General features: G+C 40.7%; 1 protein-coding gene across 1 annotated transcript in view; it reads left to right on the top strand.

The window, feature by feature from the left end:
* Positions 1–14,203: 14,203 nt before the first annotated feature.
* LYPD6 (LY6/PLAUR domain containing 6) overlaps positions 14,204–18,773 on the top strand; it is a 26,897-nt gene continuing 22,327 nt past the window's right edge. The window contains exon 1 of the mRNA XM_077767836.1: positions 14,204–14,383. Coding sequence (XP_077623962.1) covers positions 14,266–14,383 — 118 coding nt within the window. The 5' untranslated portion in view covers positions 14,204–14,265. The remainder of the gene's footprint in view (positions 14,384–18,773) is intronic.

The raw sequence follows: 18,773 nt of genomic DNA, 5'->3' as shown, positions 1-18,773 counted from the left end.
TACTATAAATAACATCAGAACAAGTGACTAGAAAGTCAGTGAAGATGAGAATTTGCCACCTCTAAAGGGCCAGGCGGGAGAGGGGGGAGCACTGTCACTTAATGATCAAGGCTTATCTTCACGATCATAGTCACGCATAGTAGAAATGGCGGCGTGGGGTCCTGATGAATTGAAGGCGTCCCAGTGTGTCAGTGCAGCCGAGGAGACCAAGCCACAGGGAGTTTGGTGCTCAAGTTCACATGGCTCTTTGTAGCATAGCAAGAGTTCAAGCTCAAGTCTGCAGTCTGCAAAAGCCATTCTCTTCCCAACACCTACCTCATGCTGCCTCTGAAAATGTTGGCCTGTTTTTCTCAAAAACTTCTCCATCTCTCTGGCTACCTTGAGAGTAATGGTAGTAAGCCTATGTGTGTCTTAGGAGAGGCCTCCAGACATTTTCTCTTTTGTTGTCATAAAATTAAGTGTGCTAGGTCGGAAAGGTAGAGTGCACTTCACCTTGGAGTCTTTCAGGGGCAACGTGGGACGATCACTTCATCCAGAGGATGAAAACCACTTTTTAGAAATAATTACCAACGTGGCCAAGAGAAGCGTGTCAGGTGTGGAGCCAGAGCATTGTGGAAACCAGTTTGGAAGGTGTGGTCACTTTATAGGTCACAACCTGCTCATTTCCTTTCCTTAGTACTTGAAGAAGCCAAGGAAGCATAGCGAGAGGATTCTTACCGGAGTACGTAACACTGATTCTTTTGGACTGCTTACTGGTTCCTTAATTGAGTGCTAAGGGGAGCTTTCGAGTCTGGTTTGCTTGTTCCCTGGATGGACAGAATGCATTTCGGAGCTCTTTCCTTCCACCGTCATTTGCAAAAGTGTGCTAACTGCTTCCCAAACGTTGCTGCAAATTAGAATCACCTGGAGAGATTTTTCAACCTCAGTACTGAGGTCCCACTGCGTACCAGTGAAATTGGAATGCGTGAGAGCCAACATTAGCAGTTTGTTAGGATCCTGCCTGATTCTAATGTGCAGCAAATTTGGAAACCGTGGCCCTCTTTTGACAACCCTCTTCTCTCTTACTTACCCTCTCTCTTCTTATCCTTCCCCTGCACTTCCTCTCTCCAGGTTTTCACCTTAATTCTTGCTCCTTAAGGAGGGCAGTTCCTCTCCTCCTGGGATTACCAGGAAGCCCTCTTTCTGCCCCACCCAGAATGAAAACAAAAGGACACCCAGGCACTCCGGTCTTTGGTGGGTGGCACGTCCCCTCCAGCATCCCTGTCTTGGTGTCCTTCTTGTGCTCACTGACGGCCCCGAACCTCTTTTCTGGGTCAGCCTCATCCTTCATCTCCCATCTCCCTGTCGCCAGCTGCTGTTTGCCTCTGAGGTCCGGGCTTCCCCAAGTGGTGTCTGCTCGCTCCTGGACACCTACCAGTTCTGTAGATTTAAAAATGTGTGTCTTCATTTCTTGGCACCCTAGTTTTCTCATTTGTAAAATGAGGTAATAATAATGCCTACCTCACTGTGTTGTGGGGATTAAAGAAAGCTCTTAAAGGGTGCCTTACACATGTTGGGTTGAGCCATGTAAGACTGCCATTTTTGTAGGTCAAAAATGATCAAATAGTTGTGATTTCATACTGTTCAGCCCTGTAGTAAGTGCTCAATAAATGCTAGTCATTACTGTTATTTTCCATTTTATTTCATTACTGGGTTTAATTTGAATGTAATTGTATTTATATTTGGTAATTTTGTTTAGCTTTAAAGCTACTAATGGTCTTTAAGCAAAGGAGCTTAATCTGAGTTTTCTGTGTGTATGTAAGTAGCATTTATAATTATTATAATCAGGGTTAATTAGTTGACAGTAGGGGTAGATGAAATTCTGTGAGACTTTTCTCTTTATTATTTAAAATTTTTTTCCTTTAATGCTTATTTTGGACACACACACACACACACACACACACACACACACACACACACAGTGTGAGTGGGGGAGGGGCAGAGAGAGAGACAGAGACACAGAATCTGAAGCAGGCTTCAGGCTCTGTGCTGTCAGCACAAGGGACTTGATCTCACCAACCATGAGATCATGGTTGAGCCAAAGTCAGATGCTTAACCTACTGAGCCACCCAGGTGTCCCTGACTTTTTTCTCTTAAAAGGAGATTTTATTTCATTAGTGTGTTTAATTCTAATGTAATTTTATTTATATTTGGTATTTTGTTTAGCTTTTAAGCTATCATGTGGGCTTTTAAACAAAGGAGCTTAATCCTAGTTTTCTATCTGTATATATGTAAGTAGCATTATAATTATTATAATTAGGATTAATTAGTTGACAGTAGGGGTAGATAAAATTCTGTCGGTGAGAATTTTTTCTCATTAAAGGAGAAAGCATTTCTGAAATTTGAGAAGTCTTGCCCTAGACCTTCCCCAGTCTGCCTCACTTAATTCACCTGCCCTGTGTTTTTATCCCCACCTGAGGATGCTGATCTTAGCTGGGATCAGCAGAAAATCTGGCAAGCAACCTGGGCTTTTGATTTCTCCTAATAGAACATGGCACTCCATAGAGGCCTTTGTGAAGACCTTTCATACCTCCTTCCCACGCTGGGGGGCAGAGGGTTCCGAGCCAGCATCTTTAAAAAAATGTTTTTTAATGTTTTATTTATTTTTGAATGAGAGAGAGAGAGAGACAGCGTGAGCAGGAGAAGGACAGAGAGAGAGGGAGACAAAGAATCTGAAACAGGCTCCAGGCTATGAGCTAGCTGTCAGCACAGAGCCCAACGCAGGGCTTGAACCCACAAACCGCGAGATCATGACCTGAGCCCAAGCCGGTTGCTTAACCGACTGAGCCACCCAGGCGCCCCTTGAGCCAGCAGCTTGACCCAAATGAGTAGTAACCCGATGCCTTGTTAGGACACTCGGGGCTGATTTTGAGAATTACATTAGCTGGCAGGCATGTGCTAGGTATGGTTCAAAGTGCTTTATGTGTATTATCTTTGTTAGTCCTCATAAGGGCCCTCTGACATAGGTGGTATGATTGCCTCTAATTTGCAGATGAATAAACTGAGGTACAGGGGTTGAGTAGCCTGCCCAAGGTTATACAACTATCAGTCGTCAGAATTATGGCTCTAGAACCCGTGCTCCACAGTCTTTCCAGGCATTTATCTGTTCTCACAGTAATCCAAGGAGGTAGGTAAAAGGGCCTGGGGTTGCCTGACTCTGGAGCTCCGAAGTAATGCCCTTTCTACTCGATGGCCTGGGGCCTGATGAGCACTGCCTGCACTGCTGGGTGTGATCTTCTTGCTCCCTTTAGACTGGCCTCCTTTCCAGTCCAGCGATGAGATGAAGTGGTTTCTCTGACCCTTTTAAAAATAACTAAAAAACACATATTATCTAATGCTTGGGGTTTTCTCTCAGCCTTAATTCTTCCTTTGCCTTAGGGGCACCCCACATTCTTTCTCCATTCAGGTCCTGGGAGATTTGCTTGTGGGAGTGCTGGAGGGGGTCCCAGAGGAATGGAGGTATTTGGTTGGTTGCTTGTTTTCTCCAACTATAATTCCACTTCCCAGTTCTGAGGCCGGCCTTGGTTAATGGGCTGTCTTTCCTACTTTTTCTTTTTCCTTTCCATGAGAGTAGAATGACAGAATGTATTTCTGTTTATTAACCTAACCCTTTTCAGAGAAAAAGCAAGAATATTATTACTAATAACGAACATTGTTTTTGCATTATGGTCGAGGTGGCTGATCGAGGCTTTTAGGGTGGAGCTCCTCTTAAGGAAAAGAAACAATGAATTAACAATCCTAAAATGAGAAATGGGGCCTTGGCAGGGGCCCATGCATTCAGGGACCCTGAAGGTTACCCTTCACTACATGGTAAGTCCACCCCTGGCTATGATTCTTTGGAATTTTTATATCTTTTATTTTATCTAATACTTATTTCCAGTGTTTTATTACTGGTATAATTATTTGAAAATTCATATGAACCTAGGTGTTAACTGGATCTTTATAAATTATAGTGGGTCCTCATTTCCACTTCTCCCTTTCTTCCTTCTTCCAGATAAGCTGCCCTGGCTGATAGGAAGGACTGTGGACCTCATGTTGGGTCCTATTGGTAATGCCTGTGACCTTCCTGAGGCTGATGCAGTCACTGTGTCACCTGGCTCCTCTACCTGGTGTCTTATAAATATGTGGCCTTAGTTGAAAGGACAAGAGGTCAATATCACACCACAATCACTCTTGACTCCGTGACCCAAAGCTGTATCATCTCGTCCTTGCATACAAGGCAGGCCAACATTTCCTCCTGCGTACGTAGAAGCCTTATGGGGAATTTTAAGAATTACATCAATGATTTTACCAGTAGGGTTCAATCGTTTGAGTATTAAGCTGGAACTATTAATGGCAGCCTGTATAACAGATAATGCTGTTTATCCCTGCCTCATAGAGGATGATGAGTGAATGAATGAGCAAGTAAAATCAAAACCAAGGAAGACAACTGGGGAACAGATAGGAAAACTCAGTAATGTGAGAGGAGAGGAATCCCACATGGTTCTTTCAGTATCAGCATTCAGGGAGTGGAGTCAGTTTAGGTACCCACACTTCCTCATCTACAAGAAGCTACTCAATATTTTTTTCTAAGAAAGGAGTTAATTTAGATGCAAAAATAAAAAGTTTCTATTATCAAGGACAATCTTATTAATAACTGCTATATCTTTTTCTGCCTGGATGAATACTACTGTGTAAAAATCTTATTATATTCTGTTTTGCTACAATAATAGACTTCTTTAATAACCATTATTTATGGAGGCTTGTAAATGAAGATGGTGCATTACAAAGGAAGAATTCCTACCCCAATGATAAAGAGTCAGGAGGTCATCTGATAACATTCCTTTGCCTTCAAACCCAGGGTGAGCACTTAGTCAGATTGTAGTTTAGACTGCGAGTTTTCACAGACCCCAGTACCTTTCATGAAAATGTAACCCTGATGGTCTTTGCACCATCAGGAGACGTGTTGTGTGTAGCTCAAGGTATTGGTTGATCAGAAATTTGGAGGATGAGTGCATGGATAGATTTGTTTTTAAAAGCATATTCTTTATTAAATGAGAAAAATTAGTTATAATTTAGTACTTAGCTATTGAGGAACCCAGTGATTTGAAAAAAATATATAGCCATAGAGGGCTTTTGTTTGTTTTGTTTTGTTTTACATAAGCCACTGTTTTGATGTTGGCTATTTGAATTTTTTTTTTTTCATTTTTCCCACAAAAAGAGAGAGTACAGGCTGGCTCTCCTACCCTGTAAGAAATTTTGAAAGGGTTCACTTCACCTATGAAACTAGCAGTTACAGTTTTCTTGATCTTGAGTTATAAATGGCTAAATGGAAACAATTTTCAAGTACTTCGGACAAAACTTGGTTAGCATTCTTAGGAACCCTGGGCAAAACCCTACTGCATACAAAATATTTAATGTGGATTTGTTCTTCTCGGTCCTGGGTGACAATCAAGATTAGGCTAAGTGGTTGTTAATAAGTTGAAGGTGGGAATTAATAAGTTCAAATATTTTGAACTTCCACATTTTTTGGGAGGTCTCTGGGATGAGAATTCTTAAAAAAGTAAAATGAAAATATGACATGCTTAAACATATAGAAGCATTTAATAAAAGACACAGAAGCAAAAAATTAATCCAAACCACCACTCCCTTCTAGGTAAATAAAACATGGCAGGCTGGCACTGAAATGTACCTAGTTTTCCATTCCTGCGTGGAGAATTTTTTTACTCCATCCCCTGTGGCAGTTTGAATTTCAAAATGCCTTCTTGTCAGTTCTCTAGAAACTTCAAATTGATAGAAGAAGCAAACAAGCAAACAGCCAACAAGCAGAAGAGAGTTAATATAATATCTTTTAGAAATATGAATATACTGCTAGGCATACTTAGCCAGACATCATTTATCCTTCAGGAATTGAAGGGTTTTTGATGCAATTGACCTTTAAATCAGACTGGGGAAAGGTACAAAGGCAGCTTTTCCCTATAACTCTAGCCTTGCCAAGGGGTTCCAGAAAAAGAAGTACACATTTTTTAAAGCATTGATTTTTATGCAAATAGGTCCTCAATTCATAGTAGGAATATGTGATTATCTTTTCCCTATAGGAAATGAAACATCAGTGTCTATGAAGTCTGAAAGAGGTAATCTCTGACTTGTTCTCTATTATTGACGTTTTTTAAAACCAACTCTAACCTTTTAGCTGATAAGCCATAAAGAAGTATTAACGTAAAAAGCATATATGTTACAAAGAAAAATTCAAGCTGGTGGCTGGCCTCTTTTATAAGAATTGGTCTTGAATTGGTCAGAGCTCCTGGTTGCAAGGGGCAGAAAGCCACTTCAAGCTAGCTTGGACAAAAATGTTATTTATTGGATGGAGATTGAGTCCTCTAAGGAAAGAGTTAACAATTAGTCAAAACGTCAATGGTTGCACATAGTCAGCTCTTGTCTCCATCCCTTATCTCTGACTCTCTCAGCCAGCAAGCTTCATTCTCTTCTTCCTCCTTCCCACGGGGAGGAATATGACATACACGTGTTCCTGAGTTTCACTTCTTGAGGACTTCTGTACCAGAGAGGGCTGATTGCCTTTATCCAGTTTTGGCATGAAAAATACCCAGGAAGAACTCTTGTTGGTCTGGTTTGGCAAATGTCTGACCCTGGTCCAAACAACAGCAGGCTGTAGGATGACCATGTAAGAACACAGTACAGCCCAAATAACACCACATGATGGGTATCAGTAGGAGAGCCATCTCCTAACCAGGAGAGAACATAGGGCAAAAGTGATTCTTAGTGCCCACTAGGACTGTTGTTTCACCTTATGTTTTGATTTGTAAAGTTGTAATGGCATGCCATTCTATTTTTAGAGAAGGAAATCATGTCAACAGGTAACTTCCCTACCTTCTGGCATTTGCAGAAATACTCATTTGGCCACATTAGCTTCATTTTGCATGTCCAGGTTAATGAATGTATTTAAAAAAATTTTTTTTAATGTTTTATTTATTTCTAGGAGAGAGAGAGAGAGAGACAGCATGAGCAGGGGAGGGTCAGAGACAGAGGGAGTCACAGACTCTGAAACAGGCTCCAGGCTCTGAGCTGGCAGTCTGCACAGAGCCCGACGCGGGGCTCGAACCCATGAACTGCGAGATCATGACCTAAGCGAAAGTCAGATGCTTAACCGACTAAGCCACCCAGGTGCCCCTTAATGAACATATTTAGAAGTTAGTATTTAATTGTATGGACATCTGTGTGATTTTGCTAGCCCAGCAAATCTTCTTCAGGTGACAATGGATTTTCCTTCTGGAAACCAACACCTCCCCTATTCTTAAGCCATGTGATTTACGTGAAGTTGACACTATGCATCTGTCCAAGTGACATGCTAATGACCTAGCTCTGGCCAGTTGGAATGCCACATTCCCCCTGGCCACCAGTTGTAGTCCAAGGATGGATCATCGCCACCCACCCCCCCGGCCTTTTTTTTTCTGAAACAGTTGGAAAACACTCTGGGAATGCTTCTGAAGCTGCTGGTGGCCACAGTTTGGGAAGACCCAAATGAGAATAAAAGCAAATGAGGGAACAAAGCAGAGATTGAGGGCTAGAAATTCCTGATAAAGGGTTAAAAGTCCAACCATGTTCAAGTGGAACTATCAGATGAAACAGTAAAGTTCTTCCCCTTTTGGTTACACTCTGTTTGATTTGGATTTCTGTACCTTGCAACCCATGTGGAAAATGGGATTATCTTCCTGAGTGGCATGAGAATTCCTAGCTATCTCTCTCACCCTAGTTCCTCATATTCCAGATATCTATTGCTACATAACAAGTCACCACAAAATGTAGTGGCATAAAGTAGTTATTTCATTTCTCTCTAATGGTTTGTGTGGGTCAGGAATGTGGGAAGGGCTTGGCAAGGCAGTTCTCACTTGGAATCTCTGTGGTTGTAATCAGACTATGGCGGGAGCTGGAATGGAGTAAGGCAGTGGGGCAGGGCCATCTGGGGGCTGGCAGGGCAGCACTGTCTGTTCATGAAGTCTCCTTAGCTCTGTGTGGACTGCTTGGGCTTCCTCACAGCATGGCACTCAGAGTGCTCAGATTGCTTACGTGGCTGAGTGTTCCAGAACATTGGGTATAAGTTTAATTACCTTCTGTGACCTAGCTTCAAAAGCCAAAGAGTGTTACTTCCACCATGCTCTGCTCAATTGGTCCATAAGGTTGGCCCAGAATAAGAGAGAGAAGATATAGACCTTGTCTCTCAATAGAGACATGAATTTGCCCACACGTTTGAAAACCACCACCGTGTTATAAGCATTTCCCAAATGGTGAGAAGGTGCTATAGTCAGAATGATATATTTAAGTAGTTTTAGTTTTGTAAGATATGCCTTTAATTTATACTTTTGGGAACTGAATTAACTTACTGAGGCCATTAAGGTACCACCAAACCTAGGTTATTGAAAATTAAGTCATGATTTCTCATGATCTTCCAGGCTTCAGAATTTCATTTTGCTCCCATATTAGACATTTCATATTACAATATGAGCAGCATTGAAAAATACTTAGACTTGTATTACTTCTCTACTTCACAATTGCTTATATATTGGTTTAATATAGAGATGTCGTCATTTGGTAATTGGCACCTTAGTCATTGTAGCTTCCAGAAGTGCTTAATTATCTTAGTGATGAGTTTAAGGAATTGGAGGTATCTTGTTTTATGGTTTCTATATGAAATAGCAATTAGAGTGTGGATTTGTAAAACATGATTTGTGTTATGGGTCTATCTCTTTGCCTCCCTGACTAGTGTTAGAAATCCTTCTTTATACTAAGAATTACCATGGAATGAAAATCAGAATGCAACTCTTTTCAACTTTCTCCCAAATGGAGGAAGTCGAGCTAATTTTTTTCTGTTTCAGAATGTAGCAAGTTATCCATTGGAATAAAACCAGCAGTTGAGTAACTCATGCAAAGGTAATTTAGAGCACAAATTAAATCTGTCAGAGTGGTATTAGATTTGCAAAAGCTCATAAATAACAAATGAAAGGTCACAGAGCTGTGAAAATGAGAGTGTACTTCTTCATAAAGAGAACCAGAGTCAGGGATGGGGTCCTCAGTGCGTATTCAAATTGCAGTGCATAAAATGGAAATGCAACATCTTTTCTAAATGTCTAGGACAGTCCAAAGGCACTGTTGACTCCAGAGAAAAGCGTCAAAGTCCTAGGAAAGACCCTTTGTATTATCTGAGCATGTCCAGTATCATATTTGAGAGACTTAGGGAATAAAGTTTCATTGACTACTGAGAATCTGTACAGAAAAAATACAGCCCCCTCTGCAGAGCCCATATTTCAGGAATGGTTAGACTAATTGTGAATACATGCAACCCATCTTTCATTTTTCAGTTCCTAGAATATACTAATAGAGTGAGTAGCACTTCATGATTTACTGCAGGAATGTAAGCAGTTGATGGTGATATTAATAAACAGTTCTGCCCATTCTTTTTTTCTTAAGGGAAAGAGAAGTGGAAAATATAGCCCTGGCCACTACAAAGTAGACAAGTTCTTTTATTGTGCATTTCATGCAGATTTTTTTAGTGCTATGTTGGGCTCAGCTTGTATAAAGGAACAAAATCTATATTTCTAAAAAGCAATGTGTGGGCTTCATCAAAATTAAAAACTTTTGTATGTTGAAGGAAGTGAACACATCAAGAAAGTGAAAAATCAAGAGGAAGGGAGAAATCATTTGCAAATGATATATCTGAAAAGTATCCAGAGTCTAGAAAATAGAAAGAACTCATAACTCAACAGTAAAAAGACAATAACCCCATTAAAGAATGAGCAAAAGTTCTGAGTTGACATTACTCCCCAAAAGATATACAAATGGCCAGTAAGTACAGTCACTTGCGAAATGCAGTGAGACCCCACTTCACACTCACTATGCTATACTAAAAACTATTTTTAACGAAAATAAGGGTTGGTGAGGATGTGGAAAAATTGGAACACTGGTCTTTTACTGATGGGAATGTAAAATGGTTCAGCCACAATGGAAAACTGGCAGTTCCTTAAAAAGTTAAGCACAGAGTTACCATAAAACCCAGCAATCCCACTCTTAGGTATATACCCAAGAAAACTTAAAAATACATCCAAACAAAAGTGTGAACATGGATGTTAATAGCAGCAATATTTACAGTAGTAAAAAAATGGAAGCCACCCAAATGTCTGTCAGCTGGATAAATGGATAAACAAATATGTTATATCCATGTAATGAAATATTATCCAGCCACAAAAAGGAATGATATACCCATTCATGCTAATGGAGAGAAACCAGACACAAAAGGCTATGTGTTGTATGATTCTGTTTACACAAAATGTACCCTATAGGCAAAGCATAGAGATGGAAAGTAGATTAGTGGTTGCAGGAGTGAGGAGAAGAGGGAATTGGGAGTGGCCACTAATGGGTACAAGAGTTTTCGAGGGGTGATGGAAATGTTCTGGAGTAGGTGATGATTGTACAGTATTATGAATATACAAAAAAACTCTACTGAAGTAATACATGCTTATCAGAAATTTTTGAGCATACAAATTCAGCAAAAAGAAGAACATTAAGGGGCGCCTGGGTGGCTCAGTCGGTTAAGCGTCCGACTTCGGCTCAGGTCGTGATCTAACAGTTTGTGGGTTCAAGCCCTGCATCGGGCTCTGTGCTGACAGCTCAGAGCCTAGAGCCTGTTTCAGATTCTGTGTCTCCCTCTCTCTCTGACTCTCCCTTGCTCACACTGTCTCTCTCTCTCAGAAATAAATAAAGCATTAAAAATTTTAAAAAAAGAAGAATATTAAAATTATCAGAATTCCTAAACCATTTTGGTGGGTTTTTTTTCTAATCATATATAAGCCTGGAAAATACATACTTCCTTTTTTTTTTCTAAAGAAGCAACAATTTCATGAGTAAAGGGTGTTGGGATAATGAAATTTCAACTATTTTAAGAATTTGGAAACTCTACATTAAACACATGTGTGAGCACACATATATGGAGACATGTGTCTTCAAAGGGATATAAGAGATCTGTGCTCTCTCAACATCTTTTATACAAGTAAAATCTAACTAAAGCAGAAATGTAAAGGTCATGGAGGTGGGGCATAGACCTTGTAGGGTGGCTTGGGGGAGATATGGAGAGAGTGTAGATGGGCATCACCCATGTGTTCGCTTTGTTGATGAAGGATGGTGGAAGTCACCTGGGTCTGCATGAGCCTAGGCAATATTATAATACTGGTGGCAAGAGGTGCCATCCTGCTATCCCACATGTGCTTTGTCCCTGGCTGGCTGGCCATGGGGCAGATGTTGGGGAGAAAGAGATGTGTGGATTGTGATTTGTTATGCATAGTAGCTCTGGAAATTGTTATGTTTTTCTGATTTAAGGAAAGCTAGCTGTGTGTTGAACCCAAAAGAATGGCACCATATTTACTTTCACTTAGAACACTGCATCTGCATCAGAGTTACCTTTACTTAGAAAACTACATTGACTTTAAAACTACATTTTGAACAAAACAATAGTAGTAAAAATGTTGGGGAATATTATACAGTATTTACTATGTGACAGACACTATTCTTAGTGCTTTACCTAATTCTCATAATAAACTTTTGAGGTAGGTAGTATTATGATCCTCATTTTTGCTGATGAAGAAACTGAGGCACAGAGCGGTTAAGTAACTGACTTAAGGTTGCACAGAAAGAAGGTTTTGCCGCAAGGTTTCAAATCCAAGCATCTAGCTCTTTACCTCTGTACATTGCTCACATACAGCACACACATGCTGTGGAATGAAGGTTTGTGGCTGGTAGCCATGCTACAGAGGTAAGGTTAATTTCAGATGACATTAAATGACGCTTAGTGTGAGTACCGGGCAGAGGGAGACTTTTAAACCAGTAACCAGAGGAAGACTGTGATTGAGAAATGCTTTAATATAAGCATGCCACTTGCATTGTTTGGTACATGTGAAGTACTGGTGTGAACAGTGAGGTTCACATCAAAAAGAACTTGGGTTGGCAGTTAGTTGATTTTTAATGTTAGGTTATATCAAAATAAAACAGACAGCTTTCCTCCCCTTCCGTCTCAAATTGGGCCCTGCTGCAGACTGTGAGGAGCTGAGGGGGGTTGATGCAGGGTAGGCTTGTTCCTTAGGTGCAGCCACACCTGGCCACAGTGGATCTAAAGTGGAGCACTACTGCGTGCATTTAAGATGAGATCATGTTGGTCCCTGTCATTTGGCGGAGGAAAAATATCATTAATATTTGTTTTCTTATCATTTTTTTTCAAACAAGTGCCTAGCACAGTGCCTTGCAGTCACACTCATTAAGGGAACAAGCAGCTCATTCTCCTCTTGAATGCACATTTGCCTGGGGAACCAAATGCAAACGGAAGATGGGTAGTGAGCATGAAATTGGCAAGGCTGGCATCATCAAGCTGCTACCGGGTGATAAGAATTCTACTCTTATTTCCTAATAATTTGTCAGTTTTTTAAACAATGAATGCATCAATCCATCTGGAGTTCATATGAGTACATTGTGTATTGTTTGGTTCTGCTTAATCTTCACAATTTTTAATTATCATACCATTCATTTCATATTTTCCTGTTCTATAATTTAAAAACATTACTTATGTCAATAGTTATGTCTATTTCTGAGCTACTTAGAGTGTTCTCTTTTCTGTATTTATTTTTATACTTTCTATCCTGCTCTGATTAATTCATATCTGATTAGTTCATAGTGATTTTCTGTATTGATTTTGTTTTGTAATATATTTACTCGATCTGTTTATTTTGACAAAATAATTTTAGGATTTTGTTACGCCTTTTTATTTAAAAAAATTTTTGTTAATGTTTATTCATTTTTGAGAGAGGAGGAGTCAGAGTGCGAGCGGGGAAGGGCCAGAGAGAGAGAGGGAAACACAGAATCTAAAGCAGGCTCCAGGCTCTGAGCTGTCAGCATAGAGCCTGACGTAGGGCTCAAACCCACAGATCATGAGGTCATGACCTGAGCTGAGGTCAGACACTTCACCCACTGAGCCACCTAGGTGCCACTGTTATGCCTTTTTAAAAATCACATTGAATCTTTGTAAATTTGTAAACAAAATGTCCAAATGGTGTTTTTTTTCCCCTCCAGTTTAAAATAAGGTGAATATCTAGCATGATCCCTTTTGTTGGAAATAGAATGATGGTACTTGCAAAAGAGTGGGGCATGAAGAACAGACTCTATAGGAAAGCAATAAGATGGCAGGAAAAGAGAACATATAAATTAAGATGTATATCTTACATTCTTAGTAAGCTGGATGGTTCAGCCCTAGTAAAAGATTTGACTGTTCTCAATTTTAATTGGAAAGGACAGAACCAGAATAAAGGATAGAATGATGATTGCTTAGTGCTACTGAGGATACTTTGACCTCATTTTATTACTTTAAGTTTATACACCTTGAATCAGTCTTTGAAAGAACAGAGTATTGCCTAGCATTTGCAAAGGTGGTGTCAGTGGAAAGACTGTCCTGGTTTGAATCAACTCCTCTGCTTATTTGCTGGACTTCAGTTTACTGAAAATGAGTAACCCTCATAGGGTTGTTGGGGGAATTAACTGATACATGTAAAGGGCTTCAGCAGCACCGGGCCAATATTGTTAGTTATGTGAAGGAGATTTTGAGCTGTAAAGACACTCTGTGTTTTGGGAGAGGCCAACTTACCTACATTTCTTCTCCCCGCCCACCGCAAATCTGAAAACCTACCTTGAACGGTTTGCTTGGGCACCATGACCCAGGAAGGCTGCACTCTCATACCTGACCGTCACTACTATCAAGGAAATGCTTCTGAACTTTTGTACCTGACTTATTTATTGTTGCATTCTGGCAGACATCCCCCAGCCTCCTGGCAAAATCCTCCTGGATTTCATTAAAACTCAATCTCTCTTGATACCATCTCTGCTGGATATTAGAGGGGATGGCTACCCGTGGAGCCTCAGCTCCCTGATTCAGGATAGATTGGGGCTGGAATGTTCTAAGTGCTCTAAAATTACTGTCTATAAAGTTTCTGTCCATGTCTCTCCACTTCCTTGTGCCTTTGGCTCCTTCCCCCCCGCCCCGGTCCATCCTACCGACACAGGAGCTCTGCCAAGTCTCTTCTGGCTTCCTCGAGTGGGACACGGAGATGAGTCTTGTTTTGTATTTCAGGTGCGAGTTCTCTCCCGTTGCCCCGAGTCCTGGCTCCCGGGCCCCCTGTATGAGTGACACCGCAGCCTGCCATGGAACCTGGCCCCACCCTGGCCTGGCTCCTGCTCTTGAGCCTGCTGGCGGATTGTCTGAAAGCCGCTCAGTCGCGAGACTTCACAGTGAAAGACATTGTCTACCTCCACCCTTCAAGTAAGACTCTGTTCTCTTTGCTGCAAAAATGTTGCTTTGAATAAGATGTGAATTGAAAATGGACAGGAGAAGGCAGCCTCCCACGCAGAGGAAACCTTGGATGATTTAATTGGGGGTGCAGGTGCTACTGAAGATGTTACATGGTTTACCCTCGGCTTTTTGGAGGATGTTTGTTTTTTATTTTAAGGCAAATTGTTAAGGCTTGTTTTCTCTGTTCCCAGCATAATCGCTCTGATTCTGAACATCCTTCCCTTTAACTTGTGCCAGCTCTCAATCAGTATTCAAAGTGAAGCAGCATGTCCCAGGAGGAAGGTGTTTATAAAAGATCAGTCCTTTATAAGCAAGATAATAGCTGGTCTTCCTGTCTGTGCATCTGATTCTCAGTTTCAGCATAATTGACTCCCACAACTTCCTGTTCCCTATCTCTTTTTGTTTCCTGTGTTTAAGAGTCATCTAGGGAGTGCATAATACTGTAGATGCCCAGATCCCTTCCCTTGAATGTCTGACTGCACATATCTGGACTATACGCATGAATTTTCACTTTCAGCAAGAATTGCAGGTGCTTCTGTTACTGATATTCTAAGGATCACACTTTGGGAAACACAACAGATTTACTTCCTTTTTGGGTCTCCATCTCTGTATTTATCTTATCTCTTTAATTTTTGTTTGAATCCTCTTCTGCATTGCCCCCATGGTGGTGAGAGCCAGGCATACTGGGTATATTTTGACCTTCAGCATTTGCCCTGAGGGTGTATTTCCCTTTTGAACTGTCCTGTTCAGCAAACATTTTTGAGTGTCTGCTCTGTGTCAAGCATTGTGATAGGCATGGAAAATATAAAGGTAAATAAAACATAGTTCTTGCTTTTGAGGATCTTACAGTCCACTAAGTGGAGGCAGCCACATGGATTCCTTCAGTGCTCCGTGGTTAGAATATTTAATGTGTATGTGTTCTGGTTTAGATGAGGGGTGTTCCAAAGAATGCACAGGGGCTTGGATCTTGGGTCGGCGGGCAGCTCAACTGCTTTGTAGCCTTCTGGCTTGAAATAAATGCCCTAACTTGAAGATTAAATAAAGGAATGCATACAAAGTACTTAGATGCATGTGAGCCAACATAAATGCTCAATAAATGTTAGAGGAATCTTGCTACGTGTTAATTTCCTACATCCTGTTGCATTATTTTGTGGACTAGGGATAATATCCATAAAATACGAGGCACATATATAATAGGCACCTGCATGTTTGTTGCTTATGATGTCATAATTGGCTTAGACGGTAAACTGAGGTTGCTGAAAATGCATATCTCTAATTTTTTAACTCCAAGTACACTTTTGACACGCAGCAAATAGCTTCTTCAGACTTAACTGCTATTGTACTCTCACCAGTAAAGGGCTGGTGCCTACTGGTTAATTGAGTGGGAAGATTATCTGGCTGCTTGTTTTTGCAGGGTGTTTATTTTAGTAACCATGAAAAGAAGGTGCTTTGATACTTGCTGCGTTTTCTAAGATTGCATTTTGTTCTCTCCAAAGAGCCGTCTGTGCTTTTTTATTAGACTTGGTGAACAAAAATCTAAATTTCAGTCCTGGGTTTGATTGCTAAATCCTTCGGCCCCTGTGGGGCTTTTCATCCGCTTCGGTGAGTGACTCAGCAGTCACCTGGCTGGAAAACAGGTCTCCTCTGAGGCTGTGATTGTCCACAGGGTGGGAAGGGAGATCAAGGAGATTGGATGTAAGTGAGCAAGAATAAGACAAACACATGCCCCACTTCTGTGCCAGTCTTGTCGGGGAGCTGTGCCTGGGCTGAGTGGGCCCTTATCTGAAAAGTCCATTTCAGAATGGGATCTCTGAAGGATGGACTCTGCCAGGCCAGAGGAGCAACTACTCCCGCTCTCTAGAAGCTGCTGGAAAAGTCCTGCTCATGTAGCCTATGTTAATTAAGTAAGCCATAGCCTGATTAAAAAGAATTCACTATATAGAAAAAATTGATGGGGTTTTCTGACATGATTTTGAGATATGGAGGATAGAGGATGTCATGTCTAAGCTGCATTAGACAGAGGTGCTTCACCAGCAGTTCTGGGCGGAGTTCTCTTTTAGAGCCTCCATGACTGCTCATGGGGAGTAAAAATTCTTGCTGGATTGAAGTTACTGTCGATGGTTTCTACCACACATTTCTCCACACTCTTTCAGAAGTTTTTGATGTTTGTTTGCTTGTTTTTGCACTTTGATTTTTTAAAAGGTCATGGTCCTCGGCCACTGAGCAGCAGCCACTAGACCAGGTTTGGATGGAGTGATCTTTCTACAAATAAGCAGGTTTCTGTAGAACATGGACCATAAAAAATAGATGAGAGAGGCGTGGGATTATTCAGACTTTGAATTATTGATATAATCACCCCACTTTGTAGATGGAGGCACAAACAGCTTTTCTGGGGTCAGCAAGAGAGCCAGTTTCCATTAATGTTAGCTACTGCTCAGAACATACCCAAGGAGAAATCAATGGTGCCAGAGATGTTGAGAAGGCACACAAGTTTTCCACCCCAGACTCATTCCAAACAAACTCATTTCCCACGGGCCCTCAGTAGCCCTCAGAGATGGTAAGGGGGGCTGAGATTGAAACCCTGGTTGGGAAAGTTCGGCATCCCATGACTCATCTCCCTTGCTTCCTGGTCCCCTAAGTTTTTGGTTTCTAACCTTTAAAAGATGTCAACTTTATGGCTTTCAAATTGAAGCACTGTCCTCGATAACATTCTTTTCTATAATTTGTATGTTTTCCTTTTTATTTTTCATGTGAAAAATGATGAATTTCTTCCCACCCTATAATTAAAATACCGAAGACTAATAAAACTTTCAATACAGGAGTTAGTAGTCAGAGAAATGGAGTGACTTATTTGGTTGCTACCCATCACACGAGATAGCGGAATCTAACATCCTAAGTGGTTTCAACCTATTCTTGGCCGTCATTTCTTTACTTATACTAGAAACCTTTCCTGAGAAATCCAGTTTTCCTCTGGTTGCATACTCTGAGTATTCCCTTGGTCACATTGAAAAAAGAGCTATATCCCTAGACTGGGCTTGTTTATGCCCACGTAGTGAGCCAATGACATTTTTGCATAATTCCGCACCATGCAAGTCTTAGGGAGTAGGGCACTTTCTGGAAAGGTACCAGGAAATGCATTTCTATCAGAAATACATTCACAGTATTCAAGTTATACTGACAATGTTTTGTTGCTGGATGGACTGAGAAAGAAGATCAATTTATTAGATTTCTAGAAATTTTACATTTGCATCCAGTTTCCAAAAACAGTGGAAATTAACCTGGCAAGAATAAAACAAGTTTGGATGCATTACCTATCAGCATACATTTTAAAACAAAATTCCCTTCTCACCACAGTTCTGGTAACTGAAGGCCTTTGTCCAGGCAGAAGTTCCAAGAGATGGAAACAAAGATGAAATCTCTTCCATCGCCTTACGAATGAATTATAGTCGGTTGAACTATGGCTGACCATGAGACTTAATGGACAGATTACGTTACAGGAAGTAACTGGGCACTTTGGCGTTTCTTTTTTTCTTTACAATCACCTACTCTTGAGGGACCAAGGACTTATGCCCTGAAATACAGAATACTAAGCTTATTAACTCTGTGATCAAGAGCCAAATTAGATTCATTCACAGCTGGGGCCACAACGGTTTGAAACTTTACTTGCTCTGTAATGCTTTGAAGTCACAAAGAAGAAAATAACACATCTCTTAGGAACCTCTTTCCTTCCTTTTAAAAAAAGAACAACTTTATCAGATGCAGTATCAATTAGCAAGTTACTGGAGACAGTTGCTCATCTGTAGACTTTAGCCTTGGTTAAATTTTTCCAGAGGGAGGAATTTAACCATTTACTTGGTGTTATGCTATAACTGGCCACTTAGAAACGAGTCTGTTTGTGGAGACTTGTCGTTGAAAAGGGTTTGGTTTTTCACTGATCCGCACGACCTGCCAAGGTGCAAATGCAAGTTCCTATAAGCAATACTAGACTGTCATGGTTGAGAATTCCACAGATAGGAAGTTGTAGATTTAAAAGTAAAACTCACTGAAAATAAGATCATTTGATTAACTGTAAATAATATGTGCTGATAAACACATTCAGATTCAAATGATTTGAAACAAAGCTTCATTTTGCTACCAAAGGACCTTAGCCCATATTCCTGTTTAATTTTTTACATATTTTGGGTTAATTTCAGAGTCCAGGCCTATCTGTCTGAGAAATAACAGTATTTAATTTAATATGTCACAAGTCTTGCAAAAGATCATTTTGAAGAATCTATTAAATATTCCAAATTTGGGAACACTGCAACCTAATAGTGCCAGGTTCTCAATAAGTTTATTCTTGTAGTGGCTGGGTCATCAA

Source organism: Crocuta crocuta, unplaced genomic scaffold (genome assembly GCF_008692635.1).
Source record: "Crocuta crocuta isolate KB4526 unplaced genomic scaffold, BGI_CrCroc_1.0 scaffold154, whole genome shotgun sequence".
NCBI classification, from domain to species: domain Eukaryota; kingdom Metazoa; phylum Chordata; class Mammalia; order Carnivora; family Hyaenidae; genus Crocuta; species Crocuta crocuta.
This window is presented reverse-complemented; position numbering and strand designations above follow the sequence as displayed.